The 19,839-nt window shown below is 42.5% G+C and overlaps 1 protein-coding gene across 1 annotated transcript; it reads left to right on the forward strand.

Annotated features, from left to right (window-relative positions):
* LOC306797068 (uncharacterized protein) lies at positions 1-19,586 on the forward strand. The gene is made up of 55 exons (XM_079296250.1): positions 1-230; positions 6,091-6,309; positions 6,388-6,612; positions 6,754-6,770; positions 6,874-6,906; positions 7,069-7,101; positions 7,505-7,558; positions 7,678-7,770; positions 7,878-7,952; positions 8,049-8,093; positions 8,221-8,274; positions 8,441-8,494; positions 8,602-8,655; positions 8,804-8,857; positions 8,999-9,052; positions 9,353-9,397; positions 9,483-9,536; positions 9,620-9,664; positions 9,908-9,961; positions 10,130-10,228; positions 10,361-10,405; positions 10,495-10,593; positions 10,751-10,804; positions 10,890-10,997; positions 11,130-11,183; positions 11,285-11,383; positions 11,824-11,877; positions 11,961-12,059; positions 12,145-12,198; positions 12,299-12,352; positions 12,432-12,485; positions 12,605-12,658; positions 12,753-12,797; positions 12,960-13,058; positions 13,165-13,272; positions 13,371-13,424; positions 13,626-13,679; positions 13,815-13,868; positions 13,984-14,037; positions 14,130-14,237; positions 14,314-14,367; positions 14,462-14,515; positions 14,610-14,771; positions 14,880-14,987; positions 15,088-15,195; positions 15,427-15,480; positions 15,561-15,668; positions 15,779-15,832; positions 15,934-16,041; positions 16,182-16,235; positions 16,320-16,427; positions 16,651-17,008; positions 17,101-17,291; positions 17,429-17,671; positions 17,756-19,586. The coding sequence occupies exons 1-55, from the start codon at positions 137-139 to the stop codon at positions 17,900-17,902; spliced, it is 4,770 nt and encodes a 1,589-aa protein (XP_079152376.1). The 5' UTR covers positions 1-136; the 3' UTR covers positions 17,903-19,586.
* The last annotated feature ends 253 nt before the right edge of the window (positions 19,587-19,839 follow it).

Raw genomic sequence — 19,839 nt, forward strand, 5'->3', positions numbered from 1 at the left:
CCTGTTCCACTCAGGGATATTTGGATTTTTCAGTCTGGATGCTGTAGCTCGGGGTTGGACTCTCTCTCTCTCTCTGACCTCCTTGTCTGTGTAGCGGCGACTGTGTGAGAGGACGCTGCATGTCTGGCGTGCAGACATGGGCCCCTCGTTACGCTCTGGGATTACCGTCGGCCTGCTCATCACCTTGGCTCAGGTGATCGCCGTGACCTGCCAAGAAGATGCCATGAAAGGTGAGTGACAGCCGCTCAGATGGGACAGCTCCTCCTGATTGGTTTACTTTGTTGAGACTTGATATGTTGCGGTTGCTGACAGGTTCATGCAGAAATGGACATCTGTCCCCTGATAATATATACATTTTATGTTTATAAAATCACTCTGGGTCAATTTCTTCTGGCCTAACTCACCTACACTTCAATGCTACAAATGCTGAATATATAATGGTTCCTCAATGTTTCCTCCTGATTTGCTGTCCTCCAATGATTCATGATTGTGCAACCAAGCCCTGTGAAAACAGGCCAGAAAGGCTTAATTAGAGCAAATGATAACGAGCTCTGATCTCTTGGAAGAAAAGTGACACTAACGCCTGATATTGAGGCTAAATCGACTTCACGTTGCCAAGAAACAAATCTCCAAATCAAGATCTGAAAGATGGACACCAAAATAGTCGAAAATAAAATGTCCCAGTGAATGTGATCCTGGGTCAAAAATATCTCCGCCCCTACAGGCTGCAGTACTATTTCTGTGCAAGGTTGAGGCTGAATGATGGGGTTTTGAGTGCCACGGCTATAATGATGTGGCCTTGCAGATGGGATGGACAAAAGCAGGCCACTCATTTTGGTCAGACTTCGGGCCAAAGGCAGACAAGACACACCCAGAGAGAAAGGATGCTGGATATGAAATATGCCTCACTCGCTTCCATCCAAGTTCACCTCCACTCAAGCTGAAAGAGGAGAAAGAAAGACTTTACTTTTAGATGCTTATTTTTACAGGTCATGATGTGTAGAAGTTGTTTCTGTCCGTCTCAGGCCAAAACCAGAGGGAAAGGTTATTTCTAGCAATAAAAAAGGTGAAACATCAGTGAAAACAAAATATGACAAACACTACTGTTCTAAAAGTGTAACAAGAAGAAGAAGAAGAAGAAGGTTTTTATTCTTTATTGGAGTTGAAGGTTTGCATTGTTTGTTTCTTTTTACCTCAAAGATAATTTGAACTCTTCCAGTCTCCATGGTCTCCTTATGATCTTCATGCTAAGCTAACCAGCTGTTGTCTTCATATTTACCGTACAGACATGACAACTGTTTCCCGGAACTATTCCTTTATTATCAATATATTACCGATATTGTATTAATTAAAAAACGTGTCTTTAAGGGCTTGTTACCTTTTAAAATGAAGCTATTGTATGAGTACATGTCACCTGTCATTTGTTGGTTGTAACCAGCTCAACAGAGTGGTTAATCAAACCATACTGTGCATACATTAAGCAACAAGGAAATAAGCAAAACATGTGTTGCAGAAATATTAGTTTTCTACTTGTTGCTCCAGTGAATCATCTCCAAACCACCAGTTTAAGAGCCAATGAGCAACATGATGAGGATTGGAATTAAAACAGTTTGTTTGGTTTCTCAGCTGTTGTTGATGTGAATAAATAGTTGAAGTCTGAGATTTATGACACTGGCAGTCAGTTTGCAAAGACGTCGACTGGCCATTCAACATTTTAGTGTGCTCTTCTTGGCTTCGTGGATGTGACTTGTTTGAGACTATGGGAGCAACCGACATCAGCAGGCTTGAGTTTATTTGGATCTCTCTCCACACATTTTATACTGCTTTTAAGGCTGATTTTAAGACTGAATACTGGATTTAATGTTGATTTTAGCTGGTGTTTGACTTTCTTAGTTACCTGGCTGCAAAACAATTAAGATAAAGATGATGGAAATGACATATTAATCATCTTGTGGACTGACTTGAGGAGTCCTAATCCCCAGTTTGGGAACTACTGGCCTAAGGTACAGTTTATGTGGATTGAATATTGTTTAGCAATAAACCTGAGTTGAGGAGGTTTTGGTGTCTGCCAACCACAATGTCAGAAAGCTGCACGGACAGTTCCCACTGTGAAAGAAGCCCACAGTTCGTCATGATAATCGGTCTCATGCTGTATATCCGTCCCATAATTACATTTAAATGCCCAAAAAGTATAGTTTTGATCATAGGAGTCTGCAGGTTTGAACCGTTCCGAACTTTCTGCAAAACTTCAGCATAAAGAATACAGCTTTTTTTGCAAAGCTCAATGAAATAAATGCATTTTCTTTCAATTCATCAGTATTTTAGAAAACTAAAACATCTAATGAGACCTCTGTGGCTGAACAACCTGCTGCATGAACCTCCAGCTCATTGATTTATTCAGTTGCAGTCTTGTCATGCTGCAGCCTCCTCCTCAGGGTGCAGCAGGTTTCATAGCAGGAGTTCTCCGGGTGTGGCACCTCTGTGCTCTCCCAAAAAAAGACAAAACCACAAGTTCTACCCAAGCCAAACGTATAATACTGCCACAGTGGTTTCTCTGAAATAACTCCTGCTTTTGAAAAGCAGCCTCCCTCGCGGGGAGAGGCTCCACCACATAATTAGTACTTAGGACTTCACTAAACTGCCTGGATTAAAATACGCTCTCAGCGCTCGCAGCAGGTGGCCGTATATGCTTTTTTTCGCTTCTTCTTTTTCCAGATTTGCACTTTTTCCTGATACTTTTCTTTATTTTTTTAAAGACTGGTGGACAGAAAGGTTGAGCACTTTGACCTTTGACCTGCAAGGGTAATACAAATACACTCCGAAAAATCATTTAATTTTCTTTTAATTGTTTTAGTGCTGCAACTAACAATTCTTTTAATTCTAAATCATTTTCTTAACCAAGAGATTTGTTGTTTGGTCGATAAAATGTCAGAAAATTATGAATAATGTTGATCAGTGTTCCAAAGCCCAAGATGACGTCCTCAAAAGTCTTTTCTTGGTCCTCAACTCAAATATATTCTGTTTACTGTCAAGGAGGAGTAAAGTAATCCGATTTTTCTATATTTATTAAACAATTATTCAAAACAACAAAAACTATCGAATTAGTTAACAACTAATTTAATTGTTAATTGTCTTTCAACCTTTTTTTCCCGCAGAAAAAACATCACAATAAGGAATCTTGATTCCCCTTCTGAATGTGTTTGAAACATTATGTTGATAAAGTGTCAGTAGATTTAAACAAGTTGAGAAAAACAGAGAGAATATATTTCTTTTTTTACATCACAGGACTCCTGAGACACATTTGACTTCTTTACCTTGTGATGAGATGACATGTAGATAGATTTTATGAACCATAATGTGCAACCATGAAGACTATAGGTTTCATCTTGTTTCATATTCACAGTTAGAGACATTTGCTGGTTCAAAGATGATTACATAATTGCATACAGACACATTTCTAGACATATTTACAGCCCGGAGCTGTCAAGTCCAACCACAGTCTAGTCACTCACTTCTTATGAATGCCTTGCTCAAGTGCAGCTCAGTGGCAATTTGCCTGAAAGTGTCTGTCATTGAATTCTTACATTAATACATAGTTTGGAACTACATTGTTGGTTTTCAGACTGATGTGCATAACTGAAACGTTATGCAAGTGAAAAACTGGAGCATAAAGGGAAACTCCAACGATATAGTAGAGGGATCAGTCATGAATTATCTGTTGCTTTTTATTAATCTTTGTGGTAATATTGTTGTTTGTGAGGCGAGCATGCCAGATAGCTTTGGCTATAAATACTGTGGAATATATGAGGCATTGGTTCATGCTATATATTTGATATTAACATTATACATATATAAGTTTGGTGACTTGTGAGAGACAGATGAAAAATAAGAAGGTCAAATGAATGCAGCAATTCCAAAAAACTGCTGGATACTACACTTCCCATAATGCAACTCAGTAACTTTCTTTCATTATACCTTCCAAGAGCTTTCAGACCTCATAGTCCGTCAGTCTCCAGAGCCACAGACGACGTTATGAAACAGTTATATTCACAGGCTGAGTGGAGCTCCTCGTGACTATAAACTGACTCGGATGCATAGAATCTGTGGAATTTCCCTTTATGACTGGCGGGTCATAATTATGAGGCTTCATGTTAGTTTATTAGCTTTCAGTGAACTTTATGTGTTTTTCTCTGCCTGCAACATGAATGAATCAATACGTGCAACTGACTTTTATTGCATTGCTTAGTAATGGGTGCAGCCTACTGGACAGAGGGGGGAAGTACAGGTAAAATAGCTTGTTACAGTATTTAGGTGTGTTCTTAAAGATTTGTATGTATAACTGTATGTTTTCAAATAAAACAACAGCCTAAAATATTATATTTAGGTTGTGTTAGCCGTGTTGGTTGTACTGCTACCACACTCCTTAGTTTCCTATCAGTTAGTGTAACAAATGTGTTTACAGTTGTTTTTACAATTACTTGTTCCAGTAAAAGACAAGTATGGTGTTTTTATGTCCAGTCTTCGTCACAAAGCTGCCACTGAGCTGCAGTGATGGAATAACAGTGCATCTTGTTCGTCGGGTAAACTGTCAGTCGGGTTTGTTGTAAACTCTTATGGACGCACTGAAAGCTTTGAGCAGTGCTATTTATTGCTCTTTATTATTTGTCACTTGACTGTAAACTCCTTTGTCTCTGTCAGGCTCCTGCAGGAGTGATGACTCACTGTTTCTAGTGATCTGATTGGTCAGTGTTCAGGCTGTTGTGGGAACATTTAATCAGCAGCAGGTTCAGAGGAGAGGCTCTGGTAAACTTTAATTTACTTTGAGGTGTTGGTACGAAGTTAAGCCATGTGATATTGTTTCTTATTAGTCTGTTTTGGTTCGGAGGATGTTTGTGTGCCAAATTGAGCCCAACTGCTGGTGGGGTTTTGGAGTGCAACATATCAGTTCAACCTGTGATCCAATAGTTCACCTTTAACAGACATTTAGACGCAAAGTAGAGTTTTTACTTAGAAGTAATGTTCTTCTGGTGGCGGAAATAATCAGAAATAATAAACTTTGTCTGTTGAGGTTAGAAATATCTGTTCTGCTTTCAGAGAGTTGTACTTCATGAGTTTAAACAGGAAGCATGGCTAGATGGAAACAGTGGGTGTTATCATGAACAAAACACGAGTAGGCCTTTGTCATGCATGTGGTCCATTGAAACCAATGTGACACTGGTCTTCTGTGGAGTGTTACTTCTGCTGCTTGCCTTCACCACAGACGCCACAAGTCGAGCTGAGGAAACCAGCTTTCCCCTTATTGTGTTTGCAATTGTTGTTTTTTAAGCAATAACAGTCCCACAAGAGTCATGAATGGAGGAGTCTGGTTTACCTCCACTGGAGTTTGGATCATTTCTGAGCGAAAATAGACCAGCTGTTATTGTAACGAGGCATTCCATAGATTCTAGTGAGAAAAGTGGATCTATGCATGTGTCAGAGATTGCCCAAATATTGAAAATAATTAGAATGAAACGTTTTAATTGATGGACTAGGCTTGATGCAATAATTAGTGCACTATAGTCAAGGAGAATTGCACACATTTATTTTGTTGAACCCGTGATGATGTTCACCATCACTGCCAACTGAAAGGGAATCACACGATACGGATATCTAGCTGCAGAGAGAGAGAGAGCTGAGAAAGAGCGACCTTGGGTTCTGATGTCCGTTGCTGTCCTTTTTCATAAAGATTCCTGTACAGAGGATGGCAAAGTCTACTCCAACAATCAGATATGGAACCCAGAGCCGTGTCGAGTCTGTTCGTGATATGGGGACAGTGGTTTGTGAGGACTTGGTGTGTGAGACCCCTCAGGGCGAGTGCTGCCCCGTGTGCTTGGCTGCAGCACAGCGGCCTACTTCTTTTTAATTCTTAAATGTTGTGTTCGGAGTTTCCCTTTGACTGTCTGTTTGCAAATGGAACACGTTTTTCTCAACCTACTTTTGTGCCTGCAATCTGAGCATGCATGTTGAGTATGTTGTCGTTTGTTTTCATGCTTTTATTGCCAAGAGTTAGATGAGAAGATCAATGATCTCTATGATTTCTGTTTCATTAAGACACCTGCACAGAAAATGGAAAAGTCTACGCCCACAATGACATGTGGAACCCAGAGCCGTGTCGGATCTGTGTGTGTGATATGGGGGCCGCCGTGTGTGAAGACGTGATTTGCGAGGACCTCGGCGACTGTCAGAAAACTGTAACCCCAGAGGGCGAGTGTTGCCCCGTGTGCTTGACTGCAGCTCCAACATCAGCTCCCAGTTCAGACACCACAAAAGGTAAAGTTATTTATAATCCTGTCATATTATTGGCTGTTTAATATGTGCTTCTTTTAACACATCTGTCCTCTGTTCCAGCTGTAGATGAGAAGAAAGGGGAAAGCTGCACGGTCGATGGGGAGGTCTACCAGCACAACAACATCTGGAAACCAGAGCCTTGTAGTGTGTGTGTTTGTGACAACGGTGTCGCCATCTGCGACGAGGTGCATTGTGAACTGCTGTCAAACTGCGAGAAGGTGTCCACACCTGAGGGAGAGTGCTGCCCCGTGTGTGACAGCTTCGCCAGCGCCAGCAGGGCAATAGGTGAGACCAATCAGAATCAGCAGCCGTTGCACATGTAACGAATTTGACTTTCAATTTAGGTTAAGAACAGTGTATCTCTTCTCAGACAAAGTTGATGAGTAAAAATGTAAGTAACTCTCTTTTTCATGTGTTTTTCCCAAGAAATTATGGGCTTCAAGGTGAGTCATGGTTAATTCCGACATCGATCAATATTTCGCACAAATATCAAATTTACTGTTGTTCTTTAAATTTAAACAAGTTGTAAATATGTTTCTTTTATAGGGACAGAAAGGTGAACCAGGTGATATCCCATATGTAAGTAATCTCACATGTGTGTACATGCAATTTATTTTTACATATATTTATTCATATATATATATACATGTAAAAATAAATAAATATATTCCAGCTTCTAATAAATGAAAGTTAAAATGTGCAGTGTGTTTTGTTACAAGCACTGTTTCTTTTTACTCTCAGGTGGTGGGGCTCCCTGGACTTTCAGGACCCTCGGTGGGTTTTTCCTGCTTTTACTCTCTCTATTGTTTTTGTTTTCAACTGATAATATAAGATATAAGGTTGAAGAAATTATTAAGAATATATGACAGAAGGATTGTTTGAACAATCTCCTTTATAATATATTAAGTTTGACACTAGAGGGCACCAGCATGTCATAATAGTGCTGGTGATTAGAAACACCCTGCAGAAAAGCAAAGGATATTATTATAACTGCAGTAATATCTGTCAACCTGCTTCAAGGAAAAGCCAAAGAAATGAACCTGTATCCGTGTAAAGATGAATGGGCCTCTTTTTAAATGATATTAGTTCATCATGAAATATATTTCTAAAAGCAGTCTGCAGACAGCAAATCTCTGTGTGTAAAATAAGTTCTCTTACACTTGTGTTTCTTGTTCAGGGTCCTCCAGGAACTCAGGGAAAGACTGGACCAAGAGGCTTTAAAGGCAGACGGGTCAGTCTGGATGAATACTTTTAACGCTGTAATCTAGAAGCTAATCTGTTTATGGAAACTTCTTCTTGAAGGGGAACGTGTTGTCTCTAATGAATGATGTTTCATTATTCACCCTGCAGGGATTGGTAGGGCCTCAAGGATTTGATGGAGAGCCCGGTGTGCCAGGAAATCCGGGAGTTCCGGGACCCCCAGGCCATCCTACCCACCCTGGGGTGAGTTTGTCTCAGAGTCAATTTCGAAATCTTCTTAATTCATAGAAAAAAAGTTTGAACATTCCTTTGCACAAACATTTCTCTGAAAATATATTCTTCCCAAAAAGGGCAACCTGGTGTCACAGATGGCTGCAGGTTTCGGGGAGAAGTCTGGTGTGGCTGGCATGGTGTCAGGAACAAGGGTGAGTGCTGCAAAGCTGTGGGAAAGCAAACTACATATTTTACACAAACACGTTTGTTGAATTTAACCCACAGTGTATGCAATGTGGTTATTTCAGGGTGAAGCAGGACCACGAGGACCTCTAGGGTCGCCTGGACATGAAGTACGCCATTTCTTCCTCTAAGCAAAGATTAAAATACTTAATTTTTGCCTGTTGTCATAAAACTTGATTTATGAACACTGTATATTTTCTTGTATCATATATTACTATCTGAATCCCCTTTGTTTAGGGTCCACAAGGGGGACAGGGATATCCAGGAGAGGTTGGAGACCCAGGACCAATGGTAGGAACATTTCTGCCTCTTCATGTTATATTTTATATTTGATGCTCATTTCCACATCAAGTATCTATGAGGAGCAAATCTAAACGTGTCTCTAAACCGGCAGTGCTAGATCTAAATTGAACTGTGCTGAAGAAAAACTGTGTTCCTGATTCCTTGTGTGGAACAGGGTGAGCCAGGTCATCGAGGACCAGACGGGCCTCCTGGGAAAACTGGACGTGATGTGAGTCGAACATACATGCGTCCTCGTGAGAATGCAGAATATACTGTTGTCAGTAATTATTTATCAGCAATGATCTTTTTTAATAACTTTTTACTTTTCCTGCTCAGGGAGAAGCTGGAGCTGCTGGTGCTACAGGAGAACCAGGATTTCTAGGATCTGTGGTAAGTCCCTCTCCCAGTCCTCATCATAAACAAGCAACACAAAACACTCTATTAAAATCGAACCAAAGAGCAATCAACACTGATCATGATCTATAGACATAGACTTGCTTCTTTGCCCAGAGTGTCTTGATCATTTGTTTGAATGCAGGGTGCAAGAGGATTCCCAGGACTTCCGGGTCATCCAGGATTGAAAGGTCACAAGGTAGTCACACACAAAATATCAGTGTTACCCAGCAATGCATGCTCCCTGATCAAAGCCTATACCAAGCCTCACTTTTCATGCTTTAATGGTAGAAACATCGCTTACTTATTACCTGATTGTTCATTTGAATCTCTGCAACAGGGAATTGCCGGTCTGTCTGGGCCGAAAGGAGAGTCTGGAGCGGTTGGAACTAAGGTATGAATTTGCCTACATGTACCAGGATGCATTGCACCCAGTCATTTGGGCCAAATTAAATTATTGGACGGAGTTATTACAGTCCAATAGATTCCGGATTTTTTTCTTTTTCTCTGTCAGAGCATTTGATATATTAATTGCTGTTGGGATGTGAAGAGAATTTCAACAAATATAACATCAATCGTTCTAAAATACATTACCCTCCTAGGACCTCCTAATATCAATGGAAGCTTTTATCCGCTGTTGTACAAAAGTGCACATTTCAATCCTGCATTGTGTCTGTGTCTTTGTGTCTTGCAGGGTAAATCTGGTACGACGGGTGCGATGGGTGCTGCAGGCCAACAGGTATAGAACACATGCAGAGAACAGATGGCAGAGCATCTCATACAGCTGTCAGTCACACAGATGCTGAGCCAGTGTTTTGTTTCAGGGACCAGCGGGCATGCAGGGAGAAAGAGGCAGAGCCGGACCAACTGGTCCTCTGGTAAGAAACACAAAACATCTTTACTCGTTTCGGAAAAATGCAAAAATGTAAAATGGAGTTGAAACATTTTCTTTCTCTTTTAGGGAAAACGTGGCGAAAACGGCCATGTTGGCAAACCCGGTCCTCTGGTGAGGAATTATATCTACTAACATTAATGTACTTTCAAGAAATAGTTTGATCATTTAGGAACTAAGGTTATTGCCGCTCTCTCTGCAGGAAAATGAATATGCACACGATGATTTATTGCTTTACAATTCTACTTTTATGCTTGACTTGTTTTTGGACATTATTTCACCAGATAACACACACTGTGAACAAAACAAACTGCAATGCGTATGTCAGAATGTTTTAAACATTTCCTTTCACTACAGGGTTCAATAGGAATCCCCGGAGTTTCAGGATTTCCTGGTAACGCAGGAATGAAGGTGAGATGCTCTACTGGCAGAACGTTCTATAACATGAATCCATTTTTATCTGTATGTTATTTAGCTTACTCATTTGTAGAAAATGAGGTCTTAGTTTGTGAAAATATGAGCTCTTAAATTTCAATAACAAGCTTCTTGAATGTGACCTGAATCGGTCCCGGGGTGCAGGGAGAAGCAGGACCAACAGGGGTCAGAGGAAGTCCAGGACAGCAGGGTCCCAGAGGGGATGCAGGTCACGTGGGACCAGCTGGGCCACAAGGACAGCAGGTCTGCTCTAATTTCATCATTCTCTCTTTTGTTGGGATTTCATTTTCAAACTGTGAAAGTGAGCACATATGTTTGGACGATATTTGGCTTCAGGTGAATAATTATGACATTATCATATTTTGTTTTTAACAGGGTACCTTGGGACCTGATGGATCTTCAGGTAGCCGCGGCTCTGCAGTAAGTATAACACCATAAGTTATGGAGCACATCTTTGTCTGTAAATCTGTTTTTAACTCAAATCTGTCTCTGCTCCTTCTCCTCTTCAGGGTCTAGCAGGTGTTCAGGGTCCAGGAGGGCTGTTGGGGCAACCCGGCCCCCCCGGCCCCCAGGGAACTACAGGAACACAAGGACCAAAAGGCCAACTGGTACAAGCTCCTATTGCATCTAACTGTATTTGATGAATCCCTGAAGTCTGCCTCCTTCTCCATTTCCGTCTCTGTTTGTAACTTTGTGGCTCACATAACAGAATGCACCAGGAGCTTTAATGTGTTGACCTCCAGGTTATCTGATCCTCTTCTACAGGGCGAAGCTGGACTGCTTGGATTCAAAGGAGAAGCTGGTTTCAAGGGAGAAAGAGTAAGCTGAGAAAAGTTCATTTTTAATGTTATTTTGGCTGACTGAGTCTGATAATTGATTGGCCGATTATTGATTGCTGGGTTAGGGCAACCATGGTGTTCCAGGTGCTTTGGGCCCGTTGGGAGAGGATGGGAAGCGTGGACCTCGAGGTGATGCTGGATCCATCGGGCCTCTAGGAGCTCAAGGAGAGACAGTTAGTCAACTTTTACTTGATGTTTGAGAAAACTGCATTTAAAATCCTTTAAGCAGAGGAAATTTCACGATATCAGGGCCTGAAATGTCGCAAACTCCAAATCTGGAAACAATAGTTCATTTTTTTTTCTAGGGAGCTCCAGGAAATAGAGGTTTCCCAGGTGGAGATGGTTTACCAGGACATAAGGTGAGTGGACTTAATTAAAATGCACTGGCAGCATTCAATCACTTGTTAGTTATGATTATTCTAGACCATGACGTGTGTTTCCGTGCTTTTGAAACAAACAGGGAGCTCAGGGTGAGAGAGGACCGTCAGGGTCGACCGGCGCCAATGGTTTATCTGGAGATCCAGGACGTAATGGAGAGCCAGGTCTAACAGGAGCTCGGGTACAGCAGACATATCATTTATTGCCAATATTTGCTGTGTTTTTGTACAATAAACTTCCTGCGTCTAGACAGGCAGTTAGAGCAACTCCACATCTGAAGAAAATCTTGTATTTGCTGACCTCGAGTGGTTTAACCTTTGACCTTGCTGCAGTGATGGAGAAATGTACTCCTGGGTGTGTCAGTACACCGTGACATCACTGGCGTGGTTACAGATGCAACAAACTTCCAGCCGGCTTTTAAATGACTCTTTAAATGTGTCTGTCAACACACTCAACAGTTGAAAACATGAATGAAAGCATTCAATCTATGTAAAAAGAAATAGAAAATATCAGGAGTATTGTTCTCTGTCTAGACTACTGTACAATATGTATAGAATAATAGCTGAAGAGAATGAGACATGTGTCTAAGGTTGGTCTGTAACTGTGTGTCTGATTTCACAGGGTCTGTCAGGACTTCTTGGCGCCCAGGGATCAGAGGGAAAGCAAGGACCAATGGTGCGCCAAACCTTTCATTGTCACCACTCACCAAAGTGTGAATGGAAGACGGCGTGTATTAACGCTTTGTTGGGTTTATCCAGGGCTCAGCAGGAGACGATGGTAAACAAGGCCCAGCTGGTTCTATGGGGAACCGAGGGTCATCTGGACCGATGGGCCTGCTGGGACCGAAAGGCTTCGCTGTCAGTACATGTTGTGTATTTAACACAAGTAATCAGATATTTTGTGCAGCAACAGATGATGACTTCTGTGGCTCCTGACTTTCAGGGTGATGCTGGGAAGATTGGAGAGGCCGGCAGCTCCGGGTCTCCAGGTCAAAGGGCAAGTTACTTTCACTATTCATATACTATAGTGTATTTATACTCCATACTAAATCATAAATACATCAGTAATATCCTGATAGATACTGTGTGTCTTCTAGGGGGTGAATGGAAAAGACGGAGAGGAAGGCGCTGCTGGTCCAGCTGGTCCAGCTGTAAGCATCCAACTGTTTATCATCAATGATTTGATAACATGATGTTTAGATGATTGATATTCTTTTTGCTTTTCTTCAGGGTCTTACAGGAAAGAGGGGAGAGCAGGGACCACAGGGACTGCATGGTTTCCAGGTACATTGCACCTAAAAACATAAAAAAAATATGAATTGATATTCAGCATATTGAGCATGCAATTCTTTTTCACACATTGTTATTAGCATTAAAGCAAAACATGTTTGGTGTTTTTTTAGGGTTTGCCAGGACTGCCAGGACCACCTGGAGAGTCAGGAAAACCAGGTGTTGAGGTAAGCATTTTTACAGAGATGACAGTGAAATACATTTTGATTGAGAAGCTCTTCCTATCATATTGCATTAAACATAATGCATTTTTATCCCCAGGGTCTCGCTGGAGAAGCTGGTGCTGGTGGAGGTACAGGTCCAAGGGTGAGTCCATTACTGTTCTCTCACCTGATTTAAAGGTGTAGCTCTCATTCAGTTTCCACAATCAAATGTCTTCAATCACTCACAGCGTTTAAATCTGTCACTTAAGTCATTTAGTGCAAGGAGGAATTGTTGCATGACTGGAGCCCCTGGTTGTTCTCGCAGGGAGAAAGAGGCCCTCCAGGAGAGAGAGGGGAAATCGGGACCAATGGGCTGCAGGGAACCAAAGGTAGTCCAGGTGGACCAGGACTAGATGGGCCAAAGGTATTGTAACCTTAAAGACACTGACACATGCAGAACTTGTCGTTTTTACTTGCTGTAAATCTTGTTTGCAATAAGCTCTACCTGAGATATGTTTCGCACATTCTAGGGTAGCATTGGTCCAAAGGGTGGTGTTGGAGAGGCGGGAGGTCCAGGACTTCAGGGGATGCCAGGAGAGAGAGGCACATCCGGACCTTCAGGTCCGAAGGGAGATGCAGTAAGTCAAATATTACAGATACCATTTTCTCCATTAACATGACCCGCAGCAGAGGAAGATCAACCTGAGGCACTGATGAGGTTGATTTCTTCTAACAGGGTTCTGCTGGAGAGGGCGGACTGGAGGGGAAAGCCGGAGCTGACGGAGCACGGGTGAGTCGTCTCAACATGATGTCAGGACTCAAACTACACCGCACATCTCTCAGCAGAACAAGCCCAACGTTTGTGGCAAAACAGTTTTTCTCATGGCTGACAAAGTACTCACCGTTAGACGGTCACCGGCTGACGATCTTACAATTGAGTTTTCTCATGTGTAATGTGATATTCCAATATATGTTATCATTATATTTAAAGGGGCTTCCTGGTTCTGTTGGACCTGCTGGTTCTGGTGGACCCAATGGAGAGAAGGTGGGCTCAGAAGCACACATGTATCTATTTAAGCATCTATTTAAAAACTTAAATCAGTCAAATTACTTATGGTTCCAGTTTGAAATGAAACACACGTGTACTATGATCCTGACTTAACTTGTTCCTTTGTTTCAGGGTGAAACCGGCCCACCAGGACCTGCAGGACGCCGAGGCACAAGAGGAATCGCTGTCAGTACAAGTTATTATTTTACAACTGACATTAAATTGAAGAGAAATGTTTTTTCTTTGACTGTTTTTCCATTTCATTTTGATAAAGTGTGCATTTGTGTGATGGTATTAACAGGGTTCTACTGGTGACGCTGGTCCTACTGGTGCCGTTGGCTTCCCTGGACCTGCTGTAAGTGGCCCGCTAAAGCAAGGCAGTCATGTCCGAAATATACAGCTGAATAAACCAATAAAGGCTTGATTCATTTCCTGTTTCTGTCGCAGGGTCCTGATGGTCAACCTGGGGTCAAAGGTGACACAGGTGAGGCAGGTCTGAAGGGAGAGGGAGGAGCACCTGGACCACAAGGAATGGCTGGGATATCAGGAGGACAGGTAAACACATTGACCAAAAAAAACGTAAAGAAATGGTCAAACAACTTGTCTACATGCTACTCGTATGTGTTTCTAGGGGCCTGTTGGTGTGACTGGACTGAAAGGAGGCAGAGGAACACAGGGGGCAACGGTGAGTTTGGCTCTATGTTTAACGTAGTTTGGTGTATCAACTGTCTTATGTTATTATCAAAGTGTATCTTATTGGGAGTGTGTTCTTGCCACAGGGCTCTTCTGGTTTTCCTGGGCTGCCAGGAGGAGTTGGACCAGCTGGTTCTCATGTGAGTTAATTGGTTATAAAATATGTTTCAATCTCATACCTGCAGTGGATTTCGTAACTCTGGATTGAGGGCAGATCATGTGTGTGTGTTTTAGGGTGCTGTTGGAGCAGACGGGCCTATTGGAGCTCCAGGAAAATCTGGAGCTGCTGGGATTATTGGGGAGAACGGAGCTCAAGGTCGTCAAGGAGAGAGGGGAGCTTCAGGTGCACCGGGCAGCCCGGGAGAGAAGGCAGACTCTGGAGAGGACGGCCCTGGGGTGAGATGATCATCTTTATGTTCAGGCTGTGCTGATCTTCCAGCGGCTACACACCAATAAATGCTGAGATATTTCAATTGCTTGTCTGCTCTTGTGTTTCTCTACCAGGGTCCTGATGGGCCTCCAGGACCTAATGGTGCCACAGGACAGCGAGGGATCGTGGGTCAGCCTGGACTGAGAGGAGAGGCGGGCATGCTGGGACTGCCAGGTCCTGCTGTATGTATTCCTTCTGACAGTGTTTGCTGGTCTTTATTTTAGCTGCACTACGTCTTGCGTTGAGATTTTAGTGATGAAAACTTTATTCTTTATTCCTCAGGGTCCATCCGGAAAACCCGGAGCTCCCGGAGTTCAGGGCGGCACCGGGCCTGCTGGTGGAGTCGGTTTACCAGGAGCCACCGGGCCAAGAGGAGATGCCGGCCCTGAGGTTAGTCGAGTCCATCTCAGTCATTACACAGCTTTTATTACAAAGTGTTTAGCTGATGTTTTTATATGGAGTCCCTCACAGTCATGCTGCTTATTTCTTGGAAACATGAACCACTGTATGACAGTTAAAAATATCTTGACAGGTTTGATAATATAATAGTTTCTTTGCTGACAACTCAGCTTTTAAGTCACTCTTCTGTACTTTATCATGTCATTATCTGTGTTTTTTCAGGGTATCGCTGGAGCAGAGGGGCCTCCTGGGAAGGACGGTCTCGTAGGGGACAGGGTAAGACTTTTAGTGGACAGGATGTGCTACCATGCATACAGCTGTGTGTACTAACCGCTGGCATGTGTGTGTCTTTCCAGGGAAACAGGGGTAATGTTGGCTCAGAGGGTCTGGCTGGTACTCCAGGGTCTCCAGGAACTGAGGGTCCTGTGGGAATGACAGGCGGTCCAGGACAAAGAGGCGAGAATGTGAGTTTCACAAATAATAATGTGCTCCATATCATATCAATAGCTCTGTTGAGCTCTAACACAATTGCAAAGTCGGCTCTGTCAGCGCTCTTTGTTTGTTTTGAGTTTAGGGTGCCATAGGCTCCCCTGGACCTCAAGGAGCAGCTGGAGTACGGGGGAAAGGGGTAAGCATGACATGAAAATGTTTGACAAAATTGATACCTGAAAACATCAACTTAAAACTTTAAGTGTAAAACATTGTTTTTAATGCTGTGTCTAACTTTAGGGCCCTCAAGGACCACAGGGAGAGAAAGGAGCTGCTGGAGAACAAGGAGACAGGGGTCAGAAAGGACACAGAGGTTTCACCGGGCTCCACGGTTTGCCAGGAACAACTGTAAGCAATATGTTTAAAATACTTCTCGTCCTTTAGATAGTTCACATACTAGTGTAGTTAGTAGTTAGTTCAGATACACATTGATACATTAATAACACTGAATGTTTCAGACAATGAAATGTCATTCTTCTTTATTTCAGGGCGCCACAGGGGATGAAGGAGCGACAGGTATTGTTGGACCAGCTGGGCCGAGGGTGAGTGTATAACAGCACCATGCAGTCACATTTGAAGCTCTGTCTTGTTAAACAGTGTAAATGACTCACTCTTTTATCGTACAGGGTCCTCCAGGAGTGGCGGGTCCTCCAGGAAAGGAAGGAAACATCGGTCAGCCCGGACCAATGGGCTCTCCTGGAAGCAGAGGTTCCAGTGGGGACATCGGGGCACAGGTGACACAAGATTACGTTCACTTTTTTTATATTACAAACAATCAACTTATGAGACAAGTTCAGTGGCTGCAATAATTTGTTATAATTTGGAATCAACCTCTCGGGATCATAAGTTTCAATTTCAAGTTTCATTGTTGAGATATCATAAAGTGTTAGTTCTCACCGCTAGAACGGCAAAAATGAAGTTGAAAACATACTTCATCTTCATCATTTTCCTTGTCAGGGTCCACCTGGTAATGCGGGTCTGTCCGGCCCTCCAGGCCCCCCTGGACCTCCCACCGCGGCTCTGGATGACCTCTTTGCTGCCCTTTACGATTACGACGGGAACGGCCACGTGCCACAAGCCATGGAGTTCGTCGAGGACGATGTGGCTGCCGATCCTCCTCCTCTTCCAGAGATCAATAGAGATGAAGCCATTCCCAATAAGAAGTCGGCCATCCTGCGTGCAGACACCGGAGTCCACGCCACGCTGAAGACCCTCAGCGGACATCTGCAAAACCTCCGCAGTCCTGATGGTAGCAAGGTGAACCCAGCGAAAACCTGCCAGGACATCAAACAGTGCTACCCTCAGAAAAAGAGCGGTGAGGCTCCTGTTTTCTGCATTGACAAATTATTTTCAGGTCTGTTTCGACCAGTACCACAAATGTATTAATGTAGCGCACATTTGATACAGGTGAGTACTGGATTGATCCAAATCAGGGAAGCACAAGAGATGCCATCAAGGTCTACTGTAACATGGAAAATGGTGAAACCTGCATCTCCGCCAACCCGGCCAACATTCCCCACAAAGCCTGGTGGACGAAATCCAGTCCCAGAGCCAACAAACCCGTCTGGTTTGAAGCAGACATGAACGGTGGAACTAAAGTAAGAAATCCAAAAATATGCATTTCCTGGCTTCAAAATCTTTAATTCCAAATCTGAAGTTTTTAGTATAAGCCTGGAAATCTTTGAATCCAGACCTGCCTTGGTTGTAATCATGTCAAACTGTCATCCAATTTCAGTTCCGCTATGGAAATACTGAGGAGCAGCCGAACGCGGTGGCGGTTCAGATGAAGCTGTTGCAGCTTTTGTCCAAAGAGTCACACCAGAACATCACCTACCACTGCAGGAACAGCGTGGCATATAAAGACGAGAGGAGCACCAACCTGAAGAAAGCACTGCTCCTCAGAGGTTCCAACGGCCAGGAGCTGAGAGCGCAAGGAAACATGCGCCTCCGGTACACCGTCCTCGAGGACGGCTGCACGGTGAGTCATTACAGGACTCTCAATTTCATAAAAGAGTTATTGGAAAATGCTTTTACTGAATTATCTGGCTTTCTTGTTCCTCAGAAATCAAACGGAGAGTGGGGCAAGACGGTCCTTGAGTATAGGACTCAAACCTCTGCCAGGCTGCCTGTCGTGGACGTGGCCCCCATGGACATTGGAAAACCTGATCAGGAGTTCGGCCTGGACATCGGCCCTGTGTGCTTCTCATAAAACAACACAAGTAACATCATCACCAGTAAATTAAAGTATGTGGACTCATCTTTCTGTGAGCGTACAAGTCGATGGAGGTTAGATTCTTCGACACATGGCTGCGTTTCCCAAAAGCTGTTGAAGTACAGTGTAACTGCTGTGTGACCGGCAGGACGCTGACGTAATTTATTCACCTTGTCAATAAATGTACAATCTGGAGCATCAGACCTCTACAGGGATATGGATGGAAAAAATAAAGTCTGAGGTGCTAATATGAAATCTAAGTGGAGTTTAGATGGATTGTTAAGTTGCATAAACTGGAAAAACAGCCAATAATATTAAAGCTGAAAGAGATGTAGTCTCAGAGCAGATCACATTGGAACTGTTTTAGAAAATAAAAGCAATCAAACCTTTTCATTTAGCTTTTTATTTCCAGTAAATGCACGTCCAGAGGCCTGGATAGGGAAAGAGGTAATATAGCAATGACTGTAGTTCTTAATTTTAATGGATTAAAAAAATTTGAATCATGCTTGAACCTAAATTATTAAGTTCTGTGCAGGAACTCATTTACTCTTTCAACAGAAAACCTTTGTATCTCCTTTCAAAACCCCAACTGTAAATGCAACATATGACTGTAAATTACAAATGATTTGTTTGTTGTTGAATATGGATGTGGAACAAATGTCTTTCTCTGGAATGACTGTGCTCTTCCCACAAACCAAAGCCTAGGAAGTTGAATAAATCAGTTACCCTTCAAGAAAATGAGTTTGAATGAGCTCAGAAATGACACTAAACCATCTCACCACTCGGGGGAGACAAAGACTTTCTATACAGTCTTTTAATCAGATTTAACTGCTTTCACCTGACATCCCAGGAAAAAGATTTCCTTCATTAGATGGCCTTTGAGATGAAAAACCAGCAGGGCTCTGGTGGTTGCACAACAATAAACCTGTGTCTAAATACAAACAGACATGGATTTATGGTGAACCCACCCTGCATTAGTGCTTATTTATTAACAACACGCTGGTTTACTGCCTAGTTTCAGCTTGAAAAAGGCTGCATGCATATGTGTATGATCAAATGAGCGAGAGGGAGAGAGAAGGCGTCCTTACAGGAAGAAAAAGAGCCAAAGTTCAGGCAGCACATGTTTCTGGGACCTCTCTTCTCTGCGCTCGGTGAAAGACGTGACACTCTCACCGTTTCCTGCAGCCTGGGCTCTCCACATCTGTTGAGGTGGTCATTTTTAGCCGGGGCTGCTATTTTCATTCTGAGCATGGACAATTTAAGCAGGTAGAAGTGTTGGTTCTGAGACTGTTTGTTTTCCAGTGTTGCTCAAGTCAATTTATACATCGAAACCTGTGTTTGAAATTCAAACCTTCACCACACTTTTTTTCCTGGAAGTCAGGTCCATTAAAATGAGTTCAATAATGTGTTCATTGTTCACGACTTCAAGGAAAATAAAGAATAAAAACAAAAGAAAAACCACAGAATTGCAGATGACTACAGAAGTTCACAGCCAGAGAAAAAGAAACCACACTATTGTTGTTACATTTTCATATTTATTGTCAGGTTTAATCATTCATCCATATCACTTTTATAGCCCTCCCTACACTTACTGAAAATCCTCATGTATGATCTTATTCTAATGAGTTTTGTGTTTTTAGTTAACCATACTCAATTTAGTATTAAACCTGTTTTAACCTTGTTTTATTGTTACTCGTGGATTTATCTTGCTTTTGTCCTGTAAAACACTTCAGTCAGTCATGCCATCTTAATTTAGCAGTATAGTGTGGAATGCCATTGAAGTCAACATTAAATAAATAAATATATATATATGTGTAAATATACCTGTGAAATTAATAGATCTGCCTTGAAATACAATTACAATTCCATAGTCTAGCGGTAGTTTTATGTATTTGGTCACAAACCAAGAAATTGGACAAATACAAATTTAGACC

The sequence above is a fragment of the Melanostigma gelatinosum genome, assembly GCF_949748355.1.
Source record: "Melanostigma gelatinosum genome assembly, chromosome: 24".
Taxonomy (NCBI): Eukaryota; Metazoa; Chordata; class Actinopteri; order Perciformes; family Zoarcidae; genus Melanostigma; species Melanostigma gelatinosum.